Raw genomic sequence first — 23,935 nt, forward strand, 5'->3', positions numbered from 1 at the left:
TCTGGATTATGGAGCGCTATTCACCCTAGGTTCAGTTTCCTTTGGCTCTGATCACACTGGGTTTGTCTGCCGCCAAGGTACGCCTCTAAAGCTGGAAAGCAAACAGCTGTAAGACCATGATAGTCAGTGGACCCGAAGGCAAATTAGTGAGTGAAACCTACATTCTTTAAGGGAAACACACAAGGACTTCATTGTATGGGGTATATACAGGAGCAATTCAGGTGTTAAAGAATTAATACGTTATGTAAAACTTAGAAACAACTCTGGATTAGTTAGATTAAGTAGCATACTATTGGGTATTTATATACCACTGGTGCTTGTGGAATAGGCACCGGCTGGAATGCGGTTTTAACCAATCAGCATTCAGGATTAGACCCACCTGTTGTATAATTTCACTTGGCCTCTATGTTAGGCTACTTCTATTTGCATGAATGCTTCCAGTGTATTCGTGCTCTAAATGAAATCGTTCACCATTGCCATGCTTCTCCACTTGCGGCTCCCTACTCAGTCAGTGTTTCTTGCCTTAGTAAAATGAGCAGCGCTTTATATGAGCTAGAATATGCTCATGTTGTGAGCAAAACAAAGACATGTTATGTTTCTCTGAATATTTATGTCGTTGTGGTTGTGTTTAAACTCCCTGTGACCTCTCTTAGGGCCATGGTTTGGTCTGTAGAGCAGCTGGAACAACCTTTGAACATAGGACCAATCTAATCCATGTCATATTCAAATGGATGTTTATTAGACTCAGTAGGAAGCAAGCCTGAATCCCACCACGAGATATCTAAGGATTTATCAATGGATCAGGAGTGGCTCTTTGAGATTAGAGCATCAGAAGATATTGTTTCTTTCCCACGATGATAATGGAATCCTCTCTTCCATTTTTCAGCTTTTTATGGATTTTCAGCAGTACTGTTGTACAGAAACAGATATGTTTTTAATGAAGGAAGTCAGCAAGAAACAGACAAATGGTCAGTTTACTGTCTGTTCAGCAATCCTGTGCAGACTGAGTTCTCTAGGTAGTGTGAGTGACTGTACGTGTATTTGCGTAGGTATGTGCGCATGTGTGTGTGTCTGCCTGCATACGTGTGTGTGTATCAGCTACCAGCCGTAGTCTATGAGACTGTGCTACTTTCTGGAGGCTGGGGGCTGGAGGCTGGAGGCCGGGGGCTGGTCTGGGTCCTCAGAGGGGTAGGCTGTGGGAACCCAATCTCTTTAACTGAAGAAAGAGAGCTTTGTCCCCATCTTATTAAAGGCATTTAAGAGCCAGACTGGAGCTCACCACCAGCTCCCGCCAGTACACTACCTTCAAGCCGTTCATTCATGATCAAGAGCCTGAGACCCGGATTGCCAGACAACTCACTCCAATTCACTGTGGACTGAATGATTCCTGAGTGACTTGGTGGTGCAGTATCTTGTACTGTATTGGGTTGATCTTAACGCCTCGATCACACCGACAGCGGCATTGCGTTTCGGTACACCAGAAGTACATTCATTTCCAATGAAACGCTGCGTTTGCCTTGCAGCACTGCGTTGCAGAGGCAGTTGCAGTACGTTCTGTGTGGTGCAGACGTTGGATTTATCCAACGTATGCATGAAATTGTATGCATAGACGGCTTGACAGAAATGGTAGCAGAAGGTGAATTTAGAACTTTTGATGCTGCACACAATTTTACACTATGATGCTGTAGGTGTTATCTGGGCGTCAATAGGAGACTAAGTGTAAATGGAACTTAAGTGGAAGTTAGAATTTGCCCTCAAGACTGTTTGATGTCTAAAAGAAGTGGTTGAGCTGCTGCCTGCCTGCCTGTCTGCCTGTCAGCTGGATATGGTTAGCTCTGCTCTCTGGGTCGTGGCTCAGCAAACATCAACACATGGGGGAACATTTTGATTATTCTAATATTGACAAAGACATGAGGAACGGTTTAAACAGTGCAATGACATTATACGAAACACAGCTTATTTTCTGTGACCTTCATAAACCTTTACAAATGACCTTGGTGGCTCTGGAGGGTGAATACTGATTTAATGAAACCTGTTTTCAGGGGACTGACGTGATAGGGAACCCTAACCTTTAGAGCCATTGAACTCATTTGACCTGTCACCTTTGACACAGATATGTGAGGTGTAATCGTGAGTCGTCTAGACGTATAGCCATCCCCCATTCGAAATTACAGCTCAGCTACTGCAGTAAAGGGTTGGTGACGGTCGGTGCTGTGTGAAAGTGAGCTACCTCACTAACGCTAACAGCCCGTTTCTCTTGACAGAGAGGTGTCATGTCTGACTGTGGGCAGCCTGTCTCAACTCAACTCTTCCTTCACCTCTTCCTCTTCAGACACCTGAGAGCCTCACACCAGCGTTCCTCAGCTCAGTCGTCAAGCCTGCGGGCGGCTAGCCGGCTAGCACTCAAAGAAAGCCGTGCCTGCCTGAGGAAGATATCACCCAGCCCTGCAGGGAGGCATGGTGCCTGGTGCCTGAGCCGCCATCAAAGGAGCCTTTGTGTTGTGGGGAACTGACCCTCAGCACAGCGTAGGCAGCAGGGAAGGTGTGAAGGTGCTGTAGTGTGCAGTTCAGTAGATAGCAGTGCAGTATACTCTTAGAAAAAAAGGGTTCCAAAATCATTTTTGGGCTGTGACCATAGGAGAAACCTTTTAGGTTGCAGGTAGAATTATTTTGGGTTCCATGTAGAACCCTCTGTGGAAAGGGTAGTGGCACTGATGAGGAAATCAAGATTAATGTTCTTGGTTGGGTATTGTTGATCTGACCTGGGTTCAAATACGGTATATATGTATTTGAGTATGTGGTATTTAAAATACTTTTTGTCAATTGAAGTATTTTTGAATGCACAGCCCAAAACAAGTATTTTTTTGTTGACTATTTGAATGCTTATTTGTAAAAAACAAACAAATAGTCTGACAAATTGTATTTCAAATACTCAAATATACGGACTCAAATACAGTCCCATGAATTTATCCCAGGTGTTTGAAAATAGTATTTGAAAGAAGTATTTGAAAATACTGTCAAATACTTTCCAAGTCTATTTCCAAATACACTATATATACAAATGTGGACACCCCACATTTTGTGGATTCGGCTATTTCAACCACACCCGTTGCTGACAGGTGTATACAATCGAGCACACAGCCATGTAATCTCCATACACAAACATTAGCAGTAGAATGGCCTTACTGGCCTCAGTGACTTTCAACGTGGCACCGTGACAGGATGCCACCTTTCCAACAAGTCAGTTCCTCAAATTTCTGCCCTGCTAGAGCTGCCCCGGTCAACTGTAAGTGCTGTTATTGTGAAGTGGTAACTTACCGGCTGGAGCGGTGTAAAGCTCGCCGCCAAACGCCTTCTCCGGTGTGATGAATCACCATTCACCATCTGGCAGTCCGACAGACGAATCTGGGTTTGGCGGATGCCAGGAGAACGCTTCTTGCCGAATGCATAATGCCAACTGTAAAGTTTGGTGGAGGAGGAATAATGGTCTGGGGCTGTTTTTCATGGTTTGGGCTAGGCCCCTTAATTCCAGTGAAAGGAAATCTTAATGCTGCAGCATACAATGACATTATAGACACTTCTGTGCTTCCAACTTTGTGGCAACAGTTTGGGGAAGGTCCTTTCCTGTTTCAGCATGACAATGCCGCTGTACACAAAGCGAGGTCCATACAGAAATGGTTTGTCGAGATCGATGTGGAAGAACTTGATTGTCCTGCACAGAGCCCTGACCTCATCCCCATTGAACATCCTTTGGGATGAATTGTAACGCCGACTGTGAGCCAGGCCTAATCATCCAACATCAGTGCCCAACCTCACTAATGCGCTTGTGGCTGAATGGAAGAAAGTCCCCGTAGCAATGTTGCAACATCTAGTGGAAAGACTTCCCAGAAGAGTGTTATAATAGCAAAGGGAGGGCCAACCCCTTGGAATGAGATGTTCGACGAGCAGGCATCCACATACTTTTGGTTGTGTAGTGTACATTAAATATTAAACTAAAGTAAAATATATCTGAATACTTACTTCGAATGTATGTCAAAGTATTTTAGATATTTGAAATAGTATTTTAAATCCAGGTCTGTGTTTATACAGTACAACAGTACACATATATTTTCCTCCAGAGATAAATCAATGACCGCAATATGAGGGTTTACTTTCATTATGTTACTTCCTTGGTGTCATTTCATGTGATCTACATACATAATGTACATACTCACTCATTTGCTTTCTACATACTCGTGTCGTAGAGCACATTAAAGCTCTGAGAAGTCTGTTATCTGACTTCAAGTCATCTGGATCCAAGCGTCATGTCTCTCTCTGGTCCGTTTAACCTCAGAGTGTGTTAGAATGTCTGTTCTGGATTAATGGGCTGTAAAGACAGTAGCACGTGTCACCCCTGTAAAAGTTGTTGGCCCACATCATAAACCTGGTCCCAGCTCTCCCCCTGTGACACAGCTGCCCCTTCATCCACATGCCTGGGTCTCGGGGGGAGAGAGAGCCATGTGTGTGTGTGTGTGTGTTTGACGAATGAGCTGACGTGTGTCAGGCATGAGCTGATGTGAGTGTGTGTGCACATACACACCTAGGCACGTTTCTTTCCTCGTGTACAAGCCAAAGGCCTCTTTTTACAGGGATCAGTGGGGATACTATCAGGGCTCAGGGGAGAAGAGAGGGTTACTCCTCCTATGTCAGGCCACACACTGTAAGGCTGAAGGATAAACTGAGTAATGTCTCCATAGGGGAATATATCTCTACCTTCCCATCACTTGTTCCATGTCACTTCATTGAATATGATGTGTAAGCTAATATCTTAGTCTCTGCATGTGCCTCCTGTTTATCTCTTCTTTCTCTCCACCATTCTCTCTCTCTCTGTCTTTCCTCTCTTCTCTCTCTCTCTCTATCACTCTCTCTCTCTCCCTCTCTGTCTTCTTTCTCTCTGTGTCTTCTCTCTCTCCCTCTCTGTCCTATCTCTCTCTCTCTCTCTCTCTCTGTCTGTCTTCTCTCTGTCTTTTCTCTCTATCCTCTCACTCTCTGTCTTCTCTGTCTGTCTTCTCTCTCTGTCTTTTCTCTGTATCCTCTCACTCTGTCTTCACTCTCTCTGTCTTCTCTCGGTTATCTCTTTTTTTCTCTTTCTCTACCATTTTTTATCTCTCTTGCTCTCTCTATTTCTGTCTTCTCTATCTCTCTGTCTTCTCTCTCACTTTTGCTATCTCTCTCTCTGTCTTTATCTCTCTCTCTCTCTCTCTCTCTCTCTCTCTCTCTCTCTCTCTCTCTCTCTCTCTCTCTCTCTCTCTCTCTCTCTCAATGTAATTCAATTCAATTCAATTTGCATTATTGGCATGATGTAACAATGTACATATTGCCAAAGCTTATTTAGGATATTTCAATATAAAATAAAAATGAGAATCAAAATTGTCAACGGGACAAAGTAACAACAATAACCACAACAATAACAATAAGCATACAGTAGAGGACATGTGCAGGTTGATTGGTTTGTCAGACACTGTCCCTCAACTTATGGCAGGCAGCAATGTAGTGCGTTGCCAACCCACCGCTCTCCTCGTCCTCCCCGAACAGGACGGGTAGCCTACTCTCATCAGGGAGGTCTTTGAAACCTTGAATAAGGGTTTCAAATTTGGGGAAATGACACTCTCTAAATGTTTTTTTTTTTTTTTTTTTTTACATTTTGTCAGGAAATGCAGCTCCTTCTCAGGTTCTGCTGTTGTGCAGTGGTTGCACAGCCTTTCCTCTACAGGGAGCCAGGTTTTCCTGTGTCTACCTTTCTCAATGGCAAGGCTGTGCTCACTGAGCCTGTACTTTGTCAAGGTTTTTCTAAGGTTTTGATCAGTAACCATGGTCAAATATTTAGCCACAGTGTACTGTCGATTTAGGGCTAGATAGCACTGCATTTTGCTTTGTGTTTGTGGTTGTGTTTCCCAATGTCGTTTTGTTTGGAATGTGTTGTAATCTGGTTTATCCTGATTGATTTGATGTTCTGGTCCTGAGGCTTCAGTGTGTTAGTAGAACAGGTTTGTGAACTCAGCCCCAGGACCAGCTGGATGAGGGGACTCTTTTCTTTGCTCAGCTCTTGGTTTTGCAGGGCTTGGTAGTGATATGAGAGGGGGGTCACTGTATTTTAGATGTTTCCAAAACTTAATTGCTCTTTTTTTAGTTTTTATTATTCGTGGATATTGGCCTAATTCTGCCCTGCATGCATTGTTTGTAGTTTTCCTCTGGACATGTAGGATAATCTCACAGAACTCTGCATGCAGGGTTTCAATGGGGTGTTTGTCCCATGTGATGAAATCTTGTTTTGCAAGTGGACCCCACACCTCGCTGCCATAAAGTGCAATTGGTTCAATGACATTTTCAATTAGTTTTAGCCAAATTTGAATAGGTATTTCAATTTGAATGAGCTTTTTAATGATGTAGAATGTAGAATCTCTCTCTTTCTCTGTGTCTCCCTGTGTCTCTCTGTGTCTCTCTGTGTCTCTCTGTGTCTCTCTCTCCCCTCTCTATATTTCTTTCCCGTCTTTGTATTAAGAGATAATGATTTCCATATGTTGTAATATCCAGCTAATGCAAATGCAATGAGATGCACTGAATGGTTGAATAGAGAGGTAGGACATCTGTAGATGAGCTTCTGGTAAGTGCATCTCATCTCATCGCAACTTCTCTACAGGCTGATAATAACACAACTTCTCTACAGGCTGATAATAAAGCAACTTCTCTACAGGCTGATAATAACGCAACTTCTCTACAGGCTGATAATAACACAACTTCTCTACAGGCTGATAATAAAGCAACTTCTCTACAGGGTGATAATAAAGCAACTTCTCTACAGGCTGATAATAACACAACTTCTCTACAGGCTGATAATAAAGCAACTTCTCTACAGGCTGATAATAACGCAACTTCTCTACAGGCTGATAATAAAGCAACTTCTCTACAGGCTGATAATTATGCAACTTCTCTACAGGGTGATAATAAAGCAACTTCTCTACAGGCTGATAATAACGCAACTTCTCTACAGGGTGATAATAACGCAACTTCTCTACAGGCTGATAATAAAGCAACTTCTCTACAGGTTGATAATAAAGCAACTTCTCTACAGGCTGATAATAACGCAACTTCTCTACAGGGTGATAATAACGCAACTTCTCTACAGGCTGATAATAACGCAACTTCTCTACAGGCTGATAATAACGCAACTTCTCTACAGGCTGATAATAACGCAACTTCTCTACAGGCTGATAATAAAGCAACTTCTCTACAGGTTGATAATAAAGCAACTTCTCTACAGGCTGATAATAAAGCAACTTCTCTACAGGCTGATAATAACGCAACTTCTCTACAGGCTGATAATAAAGCAACTTCTCTACAGGCTGATAATAACGCAACTTCTCTACAGGCTGATAATAACGCAACTTCTCTACAGGCTGATAATAAAGCAACTTCTCTACAGGCTGATAATAAAGCAACTTCTCTACAGGCTGATAATAAAGCAACTTCTCTACAGGGTGATAATAACGCAACTTCTCTACAGGCTGATAATAAAGTGCACATACACTAAATAACAGAGACTGAGACAGGCAGCATTACTAAACCAAACACTTGTCCCTCCCCTCATCTCTCATTTCTCTCTCCTTTGTCTCTCCTCTATCTTCCCTCTGTTTCTCTGTTTCTCTCTCTCTCTTCTCTCACTTTCATCTATCTCTCCTCTATCTTTCCTCTGTCTCTCTCTCTCTCTCTCTCTCTCTCTCTCTCTCTCTCTCTCTCTCTCTCTCTCTCTCCTCTGTCTCCCCTTTCGCTCTCCTCTGTCTCTTCTCTCTCTCCCCTCTGTCTCCCCTTTCTCTCTCCTTTGTCTCTTCTCTCACTTTCATGTCCCCCCCTCTCTCATGTCTCTCCTCTCTCTCTCTTCTCTCACTTTCATCTGTCTCCCCTCTCTCTCTCTCCTGTCTCTCCTCTCTCTCTCTCCTCTGTCTCTCCTGTCTCCCCTCTCTCTCCTCTGTATCCCCTCTCCCTCTGTTCTCTCCTCTCTCTCCTCTCTCCTGTCTCCACCTCTCTCTCATCTTTCTCTCCTCTGTCTCCCCTCTCTCTCTCTTCTCTCACTTTCCTCTGTCTCCCCCCTCTCTCTCTTCTGTCTCTCATCTCTCTCTCTCTCTCCTCTGTCTCCCCTCTCTCTTTCCTCTGTCTCCCTTCTCTCTTTCCTCTGTCTCCCCTCTCTCTCTACTCTGTCTCTCATCTCTCTCTCCCCTCTCTCTCCTCTCTCTCTCTCCTCTGGATGTGATTGAAAATAATTACACCTCTCTCTTCTCTCCTCCACAATGAAACACTAGGGAGTCAAGAGGGTTTTGGTGTTCAGGAATGCTTTTAGTTAATTTTCTTTTCATGTACGACGGGGAAAGAAAACACATTTAAGTCATAACTTCAACTGTCATTATCCCTGTCACCAGAGGTGTTTGTGATGGACAATACCACAGCAAGTCAAACATTGTCTACGGTGCAGCTTATCTCTCCCCCAAATAATTCAATATTGATTTGAATCACATTTTATCAGATTTGTCAGAAGACACCTTCACAATACTTTTTTCCAAAGGGTTATATCGGCCCCGACTCCCTGTTCTGTTGAATGGGGCCCATTTGGAATGTATGTTCTGTTGAATGGGGCCCATTTGGAATGTATGTTATGTTGAATGGGGCCCATTTTGAATGTATGTTCTGTTGAATGGGGCCCATTTGGAATGTATGTTCTGTTGAATGGGGCCCATTTGGAATGTATGTTCTGTTGAATGGGGCCCATTTGGAATGTAAATTCTGTTGAATGGGGCCCACTTGGAATGTATGTTCTGTTGAATGGGGCCCACTTGGAATGTATGTTCCGTTTCCCCAAGAGGACTTATCCTTTACCATTAATTACCAGGGGTTGCTATTTAGTTGGTCCCCCGCTAAAACATTTGGCATACTTGGTCCAATGGGATTCTACCTGTACCAACAGTTTTTGGTATTACTCCTATAAGAGAGACAGAATATCCACTATATAAATGGTTGACTGGCCTTACCTTCACTCTGCTCTGTGGGCCCCTGGGATGAGGGTGGAATAGTGAACTGATGAGGAAATCCACATCCATATTTAATAACTCAGACAGGCGGGCGGGCAGGGAAACAAACATGCAGGCAATGAGACAGACAGGCAGGCAGGGAAACAAACATGCAGGAAATCAGACAGACAGGCAGGCAGGCAGGCAGGCAGGGAAACAAACATGCAGGGAAACAAACATGCAGGGAAACAAACATGCAGCCAATCAGACAGACAGGCAGGCAGGCAGGCAGGCAGGGAAACAAACATGCAGGCAATCAGACAGACAGGCAGGCAGGCAGGCAGGCGGGCAGGCAGGCAGGGAAACAAACATGCAGGGAAACAAACATGCAGGCAATCAGACAGACAGGCGGGTGGGCAGGGAAACAAACATGCAGGGAAACAGACAGACAGGCAGGCAGGCAGGCAGGCAGGCAGGCAGGCAGGGAAACAAACATGCAGGGAAACAGACAGACAGGCAGGCAGGCAGGCAGGCAGGGAAACAAACATGCAGGCAATCAGACAGACAGGCGGGCGGGCAGGCAGGCAGGCAGGCAGGCAGGCAGGCAGGCAGGCAGGCAGGGAAACAAACATGCAGGGAAACAAACATGCAGGCAATCAGACAGACAGGCAGGCAGGCAGGCAGGCAGGCAGGCAGGCAGGGAGGGAAACAAACATGCAGGGAAACAAACATGCAGGCAATCAGACAGACAGGCAGGCAGGCAGGCAGGCAGGCAGGCAGGCAGGCAGGGAGGCAGGCAGGGAAACAAACATGCAGGGAAACAAACATGCAGGCAATCAGACAGACAGGCGGGCAGGCAGGCAGGGAAACAAACATGCAGGCAATCAGACAGACAGGCAGACAAGCAGAGACACAGACAGGCAGACACACGGACGGACAGACAGAAAGACAGGCAGACACACAGACACACAGACAGAATGCATTTGGTCTGCAGAGCACCTACACAACCTTGACCAGTTGCATAGCCAGACGTTAAACAGTGGAAAGTCTACAGGCAGTAAGATTACTCAGACAGTGATGGATATAGAAGCATCCCCTACTCCTTTACGAAAACCACAATGTGGTTGAAGCATGTACATGAGCCAATACATGAACACACTGTCACACTCTCTTTGTACTGAAACACATGTATGGTAAGATCAACTTGTTTTTCTCCTCAATCTTCATTTCATCTCAACATTGTGTCTTCCTGTTTTTGTAGGGTCCTCCTGGTCCCCACGGAAACCCAGGTCGCCCCGGCCCACCTGGACTCAAGGTATGTGTTCAGTAGATCAATTATGATCCATAGATGTTTTGGGGGCCACATGTGGCCATATTAGAGGGCCAATATAGAGACAGGTATTGGTGATAGTGTATGTGCTGTATATAGTGGTAACATTATTTCCATGTAGATCCTGTGATTCCATATGAAACTCTATGGCGGTCATGTCCTCTTTGAACTGTGCCTGTGCCAGTACTCATAAAGACAGAGTGAAAGCACAGTGGTTAATTCATAACTGTGTTCGAATACTAATACTAACCGCACTAACAGTACTATTTGTGCCGTACTGTAAATGTAGTATGTAGTATGCTTACTGGTCATACTATGGATATAGTTAGTATGCCAAAAGCACTATTTCTGTGCTTTTAATGGGCCATAATGGAATTCTTCAGAAAATGGCCGTTGCTTAATAATCAGTAGTTAATCCATGTCTTCTATAACACCACCAGTCAACTGTGGCGGCAGATAGGCTAGTGGTTAAGAGTGTTGGGCCAGTAACCGACAGATAGGCTAGTGGTTAAGAGTGTTGGGCCAGTAACCGACAGATAGGCTAGTGGTTAAGAGTGTTGGGCCAGTAACCGGCAGATAGGCTAGTGGTTAAGAGTGTTGGGATAGTAACCGACAGATAGGCTAGTGGTTAAGAGTGTTGGGCCAGTAACCGACAGATAGGCTAGTGGTTAAGAGTGTTGGGCCAGTAACCGACAGATAGGCTAGTGGTTAAGAGTGTTACATTTTTACATTTTACATTTAAGTCATTTAGCAGACGCTCTTATCCAGAGCGACTTACAAATTGGTGCGTTCACCTTATGACATCCAGTGGAAGTGGGCCAGTAACCGACAGATAGGCTAGTGGTTAAGAGTGTTGGGCCAGTAACCGACAGATAGGCTAGTGGTTAAGAGTGTTGAGCCAGTAACCGACAGATAGACTAGTGGTTAAGAGTGTTGGGATAGTAACCGACAGATAGGCTAGTGGTTAAGAGTGTTGAGCCAGTAACCGACAGATAGGCTAGTGGTTAAGAGTGTTGGGCCAGTAACCAACAGATAGGCTAGTGGTTAAGAGTGTTGGGCCAGTAACCGACAGATAGGCTAGTGGTTAAGAGTGTTGGGCCAGTAACCGACAGATAGGCTAGTGGTTAAGAGTGTTGGGCCAGTAACCGACAGATAGGCTAGTGGTTAAGAGTGTTGGGCCAGTAACCGACAGATAGGCTAGTGGTTAAGAGTGTTGGGATAGTAACCGACAGATAGGCTAGTGGTTAAGAGTGTTGGGTTAAGACAGATAGGCTAGTGGTTAAGAGTGTTGGGCCAGTAACCGACAGATAGGCTAGTGGTTAAGAGTGTTGGGCCAGTAACCGACAGATAGGCTAGTGGTTAAGAGTGTTGAGCCAGTAACCGGCAGATAGGCTAGTGGTTAAGAGTGTTGGGATAGTAACCGACAGATGGGCTAGTGGTTAAGAGTGTTGGGCCAGTAACCGACAGATAGGCTAGTGGTTAAGAGTGTTGGGATAGTAACCGACAGATAGGCTAGTGGTTAAGAGTGTTGGGATAGTAACGACAGATAGGCTAGTGGTTAAGAGTGTTAGGACAGATAGTGGTTAAGAGTGTTGGGCCAGTAACCGACAGATAGGCTAGTGGTTAAGAGTGTTGGGCCAGTAACCGACAGATAGGCTAGTGGTTAAGAGTGTTGGGCCAGTAACCGACAGATAGGCTAGTGGTTAAGAGTGTTGGGCCAGTAACCGACAGATGGGCTAGTGGTTAAGAGTGTTGGGCCAGTAACCGACAGATAGGCTAGTGGTTAAGAGTGTTGGGATAGTAACCGACAGATAGGCTAGTGGTTAAGAGTGTTGGGATAGTAACCGACAGATAGGCTAGTGGTTAAGAGTGTTGGGCCAGTAACCGACAGATAGGCTAGTGGTTAAGAGTGTTGGGCCAGTAACCGACAGATAGGCTAGTGGTTAAGAGTGTTGGGCCAGTAACCGACAGATAGGCTAGTGGTTAAGAGTGTTGAGCCAGTAACCGGCAGATAGGCTAGTGGTTAAGAGTGTTGGGATAGTAACCGGCAGATAGGCTAGTGGTTAAGAGTGTTGGGCCCGTAACCGGCAGATAGGCTAGTGGTTAAGAGTGTTGGGCCAGTAAATGTCAGATAGGCTAGTGGTTAAGAGTATTGGGCCAGTAACTGGCAGATAGGCTAGTGGTTAAGAGTGTTGGGCCAGTAGCCGGCAGATAGGCTAGTGGTTAAGAGTGTTGGGCCAGTAGCCAGCAGATAGGCTATTGGTTAAGAGTGTTGGGCCAGTAACCGAAAGGTCACTGGTTTGAATCCCCCAGCTGACTAGGTGAAAAATCTTGAGCAAGGCACTTAACCCTAATTGCTCCTGTTAGGTGCTCTGGATAAGAGTGTCTGCTAAATGACCCCCCAAAACTATATGACTGCACTTACACAGAGATGAAAAGAAAGCAGGTGGTTTATTTTCTGGTTGTAAATTTTAAGAGGAACAATTAAATACCTTTTTTTTTTTTTACTTGCAAATGAGGCGTCAAGTGTAAGTGCAATTCTAAAAGTTTCCACTGAAAAAGAATTGTCAGTTGGACAATGAAATTAATAGAGTGTTCACAAGTGTAGATGTTGGCACCAGTTACAACCTCCTTTCCCTAGCCCTGTCCAGGAGAGGCTGGTCTGGAGGACGTTTAAAGACCATGGCTGTGTCCCAAATGCCACCCTAATCCCTATAGCGTACGACTTTTGACCAGGGCCCATAGGGTGATAGGGTGCTGTTTGGGATGCACACACATTTCATGCAAAGTTGGGGCTTACGTGAAAATGTAGACTTAAATGGTGCGATGGAGGCAATAATGGAGAAACTTATATATTTTTTTACCATCAGTAGCCTAGTAGAATATTGTATTATTATGTGACCGTTTATGTCTTTTCACAGTTTTAGCACCAACAGTGATTGTTGACTAGAGTACCTGCTGAAATTGGCCTGGTGCATTCAGGTGGAGACTCTTTCATCGTAGGCAAACAGGACAACGTCATAAACTGCAGGAGGGCATTCATAAAAGTTACCCAGGGTTTGTTCAGAAGCCCAGTGTGTGTAAAATGATTTCCCTTTGATCCAATTCCTTTGAACAAACACATATGTTACTACTGGTTGCAAATGTCTCTGTGTTAGTCCTTGAATGGCCCAATTAACATGTCGAGGGCCAGGTTGTTTTCCTTTCCACCTGGCCAGTAAAAACCATGGGCTCTAGTTATATTTAAAGGGGCCTGAGTTTTTCTGGGTCAGATCAAGTGGTCAGTGAAAAACTCCTGGTCCTATGTATGAGTGAGGTTTAGGATTACATGCGTTTACCGTTTTTATGGTACATTATTTAAGATTAGAAAGCAATCACTTCCCAGTACCCTAGACTACAGCAGTAGTCAGACAGCATCCCACTACTGCCTGAAAAGGACAAGGAATGTGCCTGGTCACTCATATTAATGGACTCTTGTGTAAATACAATTGTTGTGTGTGAACCCATTCACTCCCTCACACTACAGACCGGCATGTAAACTGTAATTCTCCACCTTTGTGTGATTAAACAGCATAACTTTGCAGAGAAAGTATAAATGCACCTTTACATCAAGCAATTGTGTGTGTATCTGATAACTACTGTTAACTAACAGTGGGTACTGTAGTCCTACATGTAAACTCCAGTGCTTGAGTTCTGATTGCCATGTCAGAGAACATGTAAATACACACACACACACACACGCGCGTGCACGCGCACACGCACACACACGCGCACACACACAGACACACAGACACACAGACACACACACACAGACACACAGACACACAGACGCACACCCACACACGCACGCACGCACACACGCACGCACGCACACACACACACGCACACACACACACAATTTCACATGCATCATATGCTGCTTCTAATCTGCTCTTTATTGTTACACTTAGAAAAAAAGAGTTATTCGACTGTCCCAATACGGTAACACTTTTTGGTTCCAGGTAGAACCCTTTTGGGTTCCGTATAACACTCTCTGTGGAAAGGGAACCAACCAACAGGGTTCTACCTGGGTCCCAAAGGGTTCTACCTGGAACCAAAAAGGGTTCTTTGAGTGTACTGTTATCATTATCTATGCTGATGCCTAGTCACTTTACCCTGCCTTTATGTACATATACACCTCAAATATATCGTATCCCTGCACATTGATCTGGTGCTGCTACTCCTTGTATTTAGCTCCACATTGATCTGGTACTGGTACTCCCTGTACATAGCTCCACATTGATCTGGTACTCCCTGTACATAGCTCCACATTGATCTGGTACTCCCTGTATATAGCCTCACATTGATCTGGTACTGGTACTCCCTGTACATAGCTCCACATTGATCTGGTACTCCCTGTATATAGCTTCACATTGATCTGGTACTGGTACTCCCTGTATATAGCTCCACATTGATCTGGTACTCCCTGTATATAGCCTCACATTGATCTGGTACTGGTACTCCCTATATAAAGCTCCACATTGATCTGGTACTCCCTGTATATAGCTCCACATTGATCTGGTACTCCCTGTATATAGCTCCACGTTGATCTGGTACTCCCTGTATATAGCTCCACATTGATCTGGTACTGGTACTCCCTGTATATAGCTCCACATTGATCTGGTACTCTCTATATATAGCTCCACATTGATCTGGTACTGGTACTCCCTGTATATAGCTCCACATTGATCTGGTACTCTCTATATATAGCTCCACATTGATCTGGTACTGGTACTCCCTGTATATAGCTCCACATTGATCTGGTACTCTCTATATATAGCTCCACATTGATCTGGTACTGGTACTCCCTGTATATAGCTCCACATTGATCTGGTACTCTCTATATATAGCTCCACATTGATCTGGTACTGGTACTCCCTGTATATAGCTCCACATTGATCTGGTACTCTCTATATATAGCTCCACATTGATCTGATACTCCCTGTATATAGCTCCACATTGATCTGGTACTGGTACTCCCTGTATATAGCTCCACATTGATCTGGTACTCTCTATATATAGCTCCACATTGATCTGGTACTGGTACTCCCTGTATATAGCTCCACATTGATCTGGTACTGGTACTCCCTGTATTTTGCTCCACATTGATCTGGTACTGGTACTCCCTGTATTTTGCTCCACATTGATCTGGTACTGGTACTCCCTGTATTTTGCTCCATCCTTGTGTGTTTTATTCCTCGTGTTACTATTTTTATAAGGAAATCTAATAAATTAAACTCTGTATTGTTGGGAAGGGCTCGTAAAACAAGCATTTCACGGTAAAGTATACTTGTTGTATTCGGCGCATGTGAGAATAACTTTTTACTTTAACTCATATATACTGTAACATTGAGTAGGCTCTTTAAGTTGAGGTATATGGGAGATATCAACATCTGTGCTTTGACGAAGCAGTTTGCTTCAAAACACAACAGTAATAAATACTATCTAGGGGAATCAAGTCGCTGTCCTGAACATTCTTTCAAGATTTCAGAAATCTACCGTCGTGGCCAAATGTTTTGAGAATGACAGAAATATTATGCTGTCAAATGTTATGCTGTCAATTAACTTCTGGGCCACATTCTGATGGCAGTCCATTCTTGCATAATACATTCTTGGAGTTGGTCAGAATTTGTGGGGTTTTGTTTGTCCCCCCGCCTCTTGAGGATGAACCACAAATTCTCAATGGGTTTACGGTCTGGGAAGTTTCCTGGCCAGGAACCCAAAATATCTATGTTTTGTTCCCCGAGCACCTTATGGCAAGGTGCTCCATCATGCTGGAAAAGGCCTTGTTCGTCACCAAACTGTTCCTGGATGGTTGGGAGAAGTTGCTCTCGGAGGATGTGTTGGTACCATTCTTTATTCATGGCTGTGTTCTTAGGCAAAATTGTGAGTGAGCCCACTCTCTTGGCTGAGATGCAACCCCACACATGAATGATCTCAGGATGCTTTACTGTTGGCATGACACAGAACTGATGGTAGCGCTCACCTTGTCTTCTCCAGACAAGCTTTTTTCCGGATGCCCCAAACAATCGGAAAGGGGATTCATCAGAGAAAATGACTTTACTCCAGTCCTCAGCAGTCCAATCCCTGTTCCCTTTGCAGAATTATCAGTCTGTCCCTGATGTTTTTCCTGGAGAGAAGTGGCTTCTTTGCTGCCCTTTTTGACACCAGGCCATCCTCCGAAAGTCTTCGCCTCACTGTGCGTGCAGATGCACTCACACCTGCCTGCTGCCATTCCTGAGCAAGCTCTGTACTGGTGGTGCCCAGATCCCGCAGCTGAATCAACTTTAGGAAATGATCCTGGCGCTTGCTGGACTTTCTTGTGCTCCCTGAAGCCTTCTTCACAACAATTGAACCGCTCTCCTTGAAGTTCTTGATGATCTGATAAATGGTTGATTTAGGTGCAATCTTACTGGCAGCAATATCCTTGCCTGTGAAGCCCTTCTTGTGCAAAGCAATGATGACGGCACGTGTTTCCTTGCAGGTAACCATGGATGACAGAGGAAGAACAATGATTCCAAGCACCACCCTCCTTTTGAAGCTTCCAGTCTGTTATTCAAACTCAATCAGCATGACAGAGTGATCTCCAGCCTTGTCCTCGTCAACACTCACACCTGTGTTAACGAGAGAATCACTGACATGATGTCAGCTGGTCCTTTTCTGACAGGGCTGAAATGCAGTGGAAATATTTTTGGGGGATTCAGTTCATTTGCATGGCAAAGAGTGACTTTGCAATTAATTGCAATTCATCTGATCACTCTTCATAACATTCTGTAGTATATGCAAATTGCCATCATACAAACTGAGACAGCAAACTTTGTGAAAATTCATATTTGTGTCATTCTCAAAACTTTTGGCCACGACTGTACATCTGTTCAGTATTTGGAGACTAATGCCATAAGAGGAGAATCAGGGGAATCTGACTACTAAACAGTTTATTTCTCTGTCTCTCTCTCTGTCTCTGTTTCTCTCTCTCTGTCTCTCTGTCTCTGTTTCTCTCTGTGTGTGTGTGTGTGTGTGTGTGTGTGTGTGTGTGTGTGTGTGTGTGTGTGTGTGTGTGTGTGTGTGTGTGTGTGTGTGTGTGTGTGTGTGTGTGTGTGTGTGTGTGTGTGTGTGTGTGTGTGTGCGCGCGTGTGTGTGTGTGTGTACTCTGTTCCAGGGACGGAAAGGAGACCCTGGCCTTTCACCGGGCAGAGCTCCAAAAGGAGAGAGAGTGAGTATCTTGTGTTTCAGTGTTCTTTAAAAAGGGAGAGTGTAACAACGGCTAACCTAATAACACGGGATAATGTAATAATTCAATATTATAATAAGTTATCTGTAACAGAGAATCATATCATTGAGCTTTTGTCATTGAGAGTTACTCAACAAATTGGAAACACATTTTGCAATAGCCCAATTTTCGATATTGTCCGATATGACCTAATGTGTTAGCTGGCAAGTAGCAAGTAATGTAGTAGAGACGTGTTTCATGTACATGAAGAGTATGAAGTTGACTTGTAACTGTATGTACATCTCTAATTCTGATCTGTCTAGGGAGACCGTGGTGCTTCAGGACCTCTTGGACTGACTGGTCAAGTTGGTAGAAAGGTAGGAGACCCTTAATCCTGCCTTGCTCACATTACTCTATGAATCAGACTCTTTGAATGAGTACAATAGACCACATTGAAGGGCACTCTAAATCCTAGGCTACACCCTGCCTGCCCACTCCTACATCTCTTTTGAGCTGTGTCCAGCAGGAATCTCAAAGAGGACTGGTTAGGAGGGCTGAAACCAAGAGCATTCTTTTTTTTCTCCAAATGATGTTTACTCTCTTATTTGGAGAAGAGCCTATCATAGTGAAGGCGTAGTAGTCCTGTACGTTTAGAGTGGTTCAGACAGACTCTTCTTCAGGACTCTGGAGGAGGCGGATTGGAATGGAATAGCTGGGTTGTGACATCATCACTAATGGCATCCAACACAAGGAGGGCGATTGAGGAGAGTCTTTTTTGGGGTGGGAACCTTTCACAGTTGGAATCACGCTTTCACTCCATGCAGCTCAAAATGTTATGTCATTGCCTCTCTTTGACAACCGTTCTCAACAGTATTCTGCAGCTACTATGTTTAGTAACTGACATTTTGTTACGGCTTCAGCTGCTTTGGTGCACTGCCCCAAATCAACACGTCCAAACTGAGGATGAGGATCCTTATTCAGTCATTTTCTAGGATGCTCATTTCTTTGACGGTCAGTCACACGTGTCAGTATTCCAGGGGTTTACCAGGCTGCCAGAGCTGTTTTGTGTGTTTGATTACTTCAGACCTGGCCTTGCCCTGGGCATGTAACACAGCTTAATCACACATGTCCCATGGGAGACTATTACACACACTCAGGTGGGAAGAAGGACATCTGCTCCGTGCCCCATGCTGCCTTGCAGCAAACACATGTTTTTCATTACCAGAAAATAAAATATTAAAAGCTGGTGGGAAAAGACTTGGAGACACTATCTCTCCTAAATTACTGCTGGCAGGCAGTGTATCATTGGGTTATTCCACACATGATCCACTGCCAGAGAGAGAAGAAAAACAGAAACTCTGAGTACAATACAGAAATGTAAGTCCAGAGATCCTACAACTAGGGGTGCTTTAGGTCTCCAACCAACCAGTGCAGACCTGGATTCAAATCATACGTTTTCTTTCAAAAACGTTTAAGTGTTTGATTGATTCTGCCTGGAGTGCCAAATTGCCGGCATTTGCACTTTTGGGGCTATTCCAAAATGTTTTTTGAAAGAAAACAAAAACTATTTAAACCCAGAGCTGAACTGGTGCTAATTAAAAATGACCACCGTCTCCCTAACGATAATGAGCTTTGTTTAGCAACATGCAGTCCGTTTTGGACCCATTTGTATGAGAGCAGTAAAGTCTGAACCTGGAGTAGAAACAACAGCTACGCCATAGAACCGGCTGGCGCTGAAAGACCATCTGGCTTAGGCTCCAGTCAAGGTTGTTTCATTCACTACAGTAAAATAGAGGGTCTCTTTCAGCTGTCCATGTGTGTGCATACTAAATGGCACCCTATTCCCAATGTAGTGCACTACTTTTGACCAGAACACACATAGGGAATAGGGAGCCATTTGGGATGCACCCTGTATGATGTGCGTAATGGAAAAAATAGTTTATGGGAAAATAGAGTCTCTTTCTTCCATTAAAGAGTTGAATGATGGTAATTGCAGCTTCTCTCTAAGTGTGGACAGAGGTTAAGTGACTGTTACATCCCTCTAATTAATGTACTGTAGGGGTTAGTGACTGTTACATCCCTCTAACTAATGTACTGTAGGGGTTAGTGACTGTTACATCCCTCTAACTAATGTACTGTAGGGGTTAGTGACTGTTACATCCCTCTAACTAATGTACTGTAGGGGGGTGGGTGTCCAGCTGGGTAATATTTTATCGTTTACTCACTATTGTCAGCATGAGAAACCTCAGAATTATGCTGGGATGTAGCTGAAAGTTATGTGTTTAGTTTAGTTACTAAGGCCAACACATAGACATCTCACTATTTTGTGGTCACTGACTGTGTTCTACAGTACCCTGTAATCTTGCTGTCTGTGTTCTACAGTACCCTGTAACCTCAATGACTGTGTTCTACAGTACCCTGTAACCTCGCTGACTGTGTTCTACAGTACAATGTAACCTCGCTGACTGTGTTCTACAGTACCCTGTAACCTCACTGACTGTGTTCTACAGTACCCTGTAACCTCACTGACTGTGTTCTACAGTACCCTGTAACCTCACTGACTGTGTTCTACAGTACCCTGTAACCTCACTGACTGTGTTCTACAGTACCCTGTAACCTCACTGACTGTGTTCTACAGTACCCTGTAACCTCACTGACTGTGTTCTACTGTACCCTGTAACCTCACTGACTGTGTTATACAGTACCCTGTAACCTCGCTGACTGTGTTCTACAGTACCCTGTAACCTCACTGACTGTGTTCTACAGTACCCTGTAACCTCGCTGACTGTGTTCTACAGTACCCTGTAACCTCACTGACTGTGTTCTACAGTACCCTGTAACCTCACTGACTGTGTTCTACAGTACCCTGTAACCTCACTGACTGTGTTCTACAGTACCCTGTAACCTCGCTGACTGTGTTCTACAGTACCCTGTAACCTCACTGACTGTGTTCTACAGTACCCTGTAACCTCACTGACTGTGTTCTACAGTACCCTGTAACCTCACTGACTGTGTTCTACAGTACCCTGTAACCTCACTGACTGTGTTCTACAGTACCCTGTAACCTCACTGACTGTGTTCTACAGTACCCTGTAACCTCACTGACTGTGTTCTACAGTACCATGTAACCTCACTGACTGTGTTCTACAGTACCCTGTAACCTCACTGACTGTGTTCTACAGTACCCTGTAACCTCACTAACTGTGTTCTACTGTACGTACAGTACCCTGTAATCTCAACAGCTGTGTGGGCACTTGCTCCCTGCGCCTCTTGAAGTTCTACCCCATGGCCTTGTCCCTGGCCTGGGGCCAGACAGAGGCTGTGTCTTCCTCTCCCTCTGTGGGAAACATGTAAAATATATCATGGGCCAAGGTAACCCTGCAGTCAGACAGACAGACTCAGCGGTTGGGCTAGTAAATCAGAAGAGGCTGGTGGGGAAACTGACACACTGTGGAGAGCATTACCAGCCTTGGACCTGGATGTAGTGGAGCGGTGTGTGTGTGTGTGTGTGTGTGTGTGTGTGTGTGTGTGTGTGTGTGTGTGTGTGTGTGTGTGTGTGTGTGTGTGTGTGTGTGTGTGTGTGTGTGTGTGTGTGTGAATGCTTGCTCACATGCGTCTGGACCCTGCTCTTTCCACTGCCAGCCCAGCCATGATATCATTGGCATATTGAAATTGCTCTGATGTTTATTAGACACTAGCTGAGTCTTTTTTCTCCTAGACTTTCCCTTCATATTCCTGGCTATAGGTAATGGTCTGACACGTTTGGTGGATGGGCCTTGGTTAGGTTTCCTATTTGTTCAGGAGAGAATGGCATTGGTGTAAGGGTGTAATTTGTGCAAAATGGCATATTTTCTACTAATCTCTGTCACAGTTAATATTGTAACATGGGGATGAAAGACATGAGAACATGAAGCCAGTTTCTCATTTATAATGAAAGAATCCAAAGGAAAGAATAATATCTGTCAGCCAAAGTCATTTTACTGCTTCATACAAGATGGGAGAGATTAGACCTTGTGACGTGCATGTACAACTGTGGATCATGGTCAAGACCCTGCCTCGTTCCTATATATATATATATTCCTATATATATATATATACCGTTCTTGTAGGTTCATGCTCTACAACATCCGCAGAGTACGACCCTGCCTCACACAGGAAGCAGCGCAGGTCCTAATCCAGGCACTTGTCATCTCCCGTCTGGATTACTGCAACTCGCTGTTGGCTGGGCTCCCTGCCTGTGCCATTAAACCCCTACAACTCATCCAGAACGCCGCAGCCCGTCTGGTGTTCAACCTTCCCAAGTTCTCTCACGTCACCCCGCTCCTCCGCTCTCTCCACTGGCTTCCAGTTGAAGCTCGCATCCGCTACAAGACCATGGTGCTTGCCTACGGAGCTGTGAGGGGAACGGCACCTCAGTACCTCCAGGCTCTGATCAGGCCCTACACCCAAACAAGGGAACTGCGTTCATCCACCTCTGGCCTGCTCGCCTCCCTACCACTGAGGAAGTACAGTTCCCACGCAGCCCAGTCAAAACTGTTCGCTGCTCTGGCCCCCCAATGGTGGAACAAACTCCCTCACGACGCCAGGACAGCGGAGTCAATCACCACCTTCCGGAGACACCTGAAACCCCACCTCTTTCAGGAATACCTAGGATAGGATAAAGTAATCCTTCTCACCCCCCTTAAAAGATTTAGATGCACTATTGTAAAGTGGCTGTTCCACTGGATGTCTTAAGGTGAACGCACCAATTTGTAAGTCGCTCTGGATAAGAGCGTCTGCTAAATGACTTAAATGTAAATGTAAATATATTATTATATTTATGATAAAGTAGTGTTTTCTTTGATGTTCTCTAAACCGAGAGTGATCACTGCTCGGGACTATGTGTTCAGGCACATACTTCTCCTCCAATACAGTTTATAGCAACAGATACTACAAGGCTATTTGAATCACATTATTCAACTAACTGGGCTTATGTTCACTTCACATTCGGACTGAAATACGCCTTCAATGGCACTCATGTAGACAGGGAGCCTCAGATCAGAGACTGCTCCTCTGTCTCTCTGACAGGGAGGCTCAGATCAGAGACTGCTCCTCTGTCTCTCTGGCAGGGAGCCTCAGATCAGAGACTACTCCTCTGTCTCTCTGGCAGGGAGCCTCAGATCAGAGACTACTCCTTTCCTCTGTCTCTCTGGCAGGGAGCCTCAGATCAGAGACTACTCCTCTCCTCTGTCTCTCTGGCAGGGAGCCTCAGATCAGAGACTACTCCTCTCCTCTGTCTCTCTGGCAGGGAGCCTCAGATCAGAGACTGTTCCTCTGTCTCTCTGGCAGGGAGGCTCAGATCAGAGACTACTCCTCTGTCTCTCTGGCAGGGAGGCTCAGATCAGAGACTACTCCTCTCCTCTGTCTCTCTGGCAGGGAGCCTCAGATCAGAGACTGCTCCTCTGTCTCTCTGGCAGTGAGGCTCAGATCAGAGACTGCTCCTCTGTCTCTCTGGCAGGGAGCCTCAGATCAGAGACTACTCCTCTCCTCTGTCTCTCTGGCAGGGAGGCTCAGATCAGAGACTGCTCCTCTGTCTCTCTGGCAGGGAGCCTCAGATCAGAGACTGCAGCATTTCTCTCCTCGGTGCTCAGCTGTATGTCGCTGGCTCTGGAGTCCAGACATATTCTTCCCTCCTTTCCCTTCTCCATGGACGTGCATTGGCTCCTTCCTTGTCCTCATAAGGCTACGGTCAAACGTATTAGCGCTATACAGGGAATAGGTTTCCATTGACTCTGCTCCAGTGAACTGGGCAGTAAAGACCTAATATAGTGTATTTCGGTCTTCAGGTGGTGCTTGATTGGTAGCAGGGACAGAAAAAAATCCAGGCCTCTGTTTACGAATCACCTGTAAGATAACGGCTTGGCTGCATAGACGTATCTCATAATGTCTGTACAGTAAACTGTAGGAGATGGCGTTTGGAACCGCATGCTGTGGTGGGTGGTCTGTATGTAAACTGTAGGAGATAGCATATATATACACACATATACACACATATATATACACACACACATATACACACATATATATACACACACACATATACACACATACAGTATATCACAAAAGTGAGTACACCCCTCACATTTTTGTAAATATTTGAGTATATCTTTTCATGTGACAACACTGAAGAAATGACACTTTGCTAAAATGTAAAGTAGTGAGTGTACAGCTTGTATCACAGTGTAAATTTGCTGTCCTCTCAAAATAACTCAACACACAGCCATTAATGTCTAAACCACTGGCAACAAAAGTGAGTACACCCCTAAGTGAAAATGTCCA

The 23,935-nt window shown here is 44.8% G+C and overlaps 1 protein-coding gene across 3 annotated transcripts in view; it reads left to right on the forward strand.

The window, feature by feature from the left end:
- Positions 1-23,935, forward strand: part of LOC115140708 (collagen alpha-1(XXVII) chain B-like) — a 122,958-nt gene that overhangs the window by 19,813 nt on the left and 79,210 nt on the right. For all 3 annotated transcript variants that reach the window (XM_065026810.1, XM_065026811.1, XM_065026809.1), the window contains exons 5-7: positions 10,300-10,353; positions 17,567-17,620; positions 17,941-17,994. In XM_065026810.1, the coding sequence (XP_064882882.1) occupies positions 10,300-10,353; positions 17,567-17,620; positions 17,941-17,994 (162 nt within the window). The remainder of the gene's footprint in view (positions 1-10,299; positions 10,354-17,566; positions 17,621-17,940; positions 17,995-23,935) is intronic.

Source organism: Oncorhynchus nerka, linkage group LG13 (genome assembly GCF_034236695.1).
Source record: "Oncorhynchus nerka isolate Pitt River linkage group LG13, Oner_Uvic_2.0, whole genome shotgun sequence".
NCBI classification, from domain to species: Eukaryota; Metazoa; Chordata; class Actinopteri; order Salmoniformes; family Salmonidae; genus Oncorhynchus; species Oncorhynchus nerka.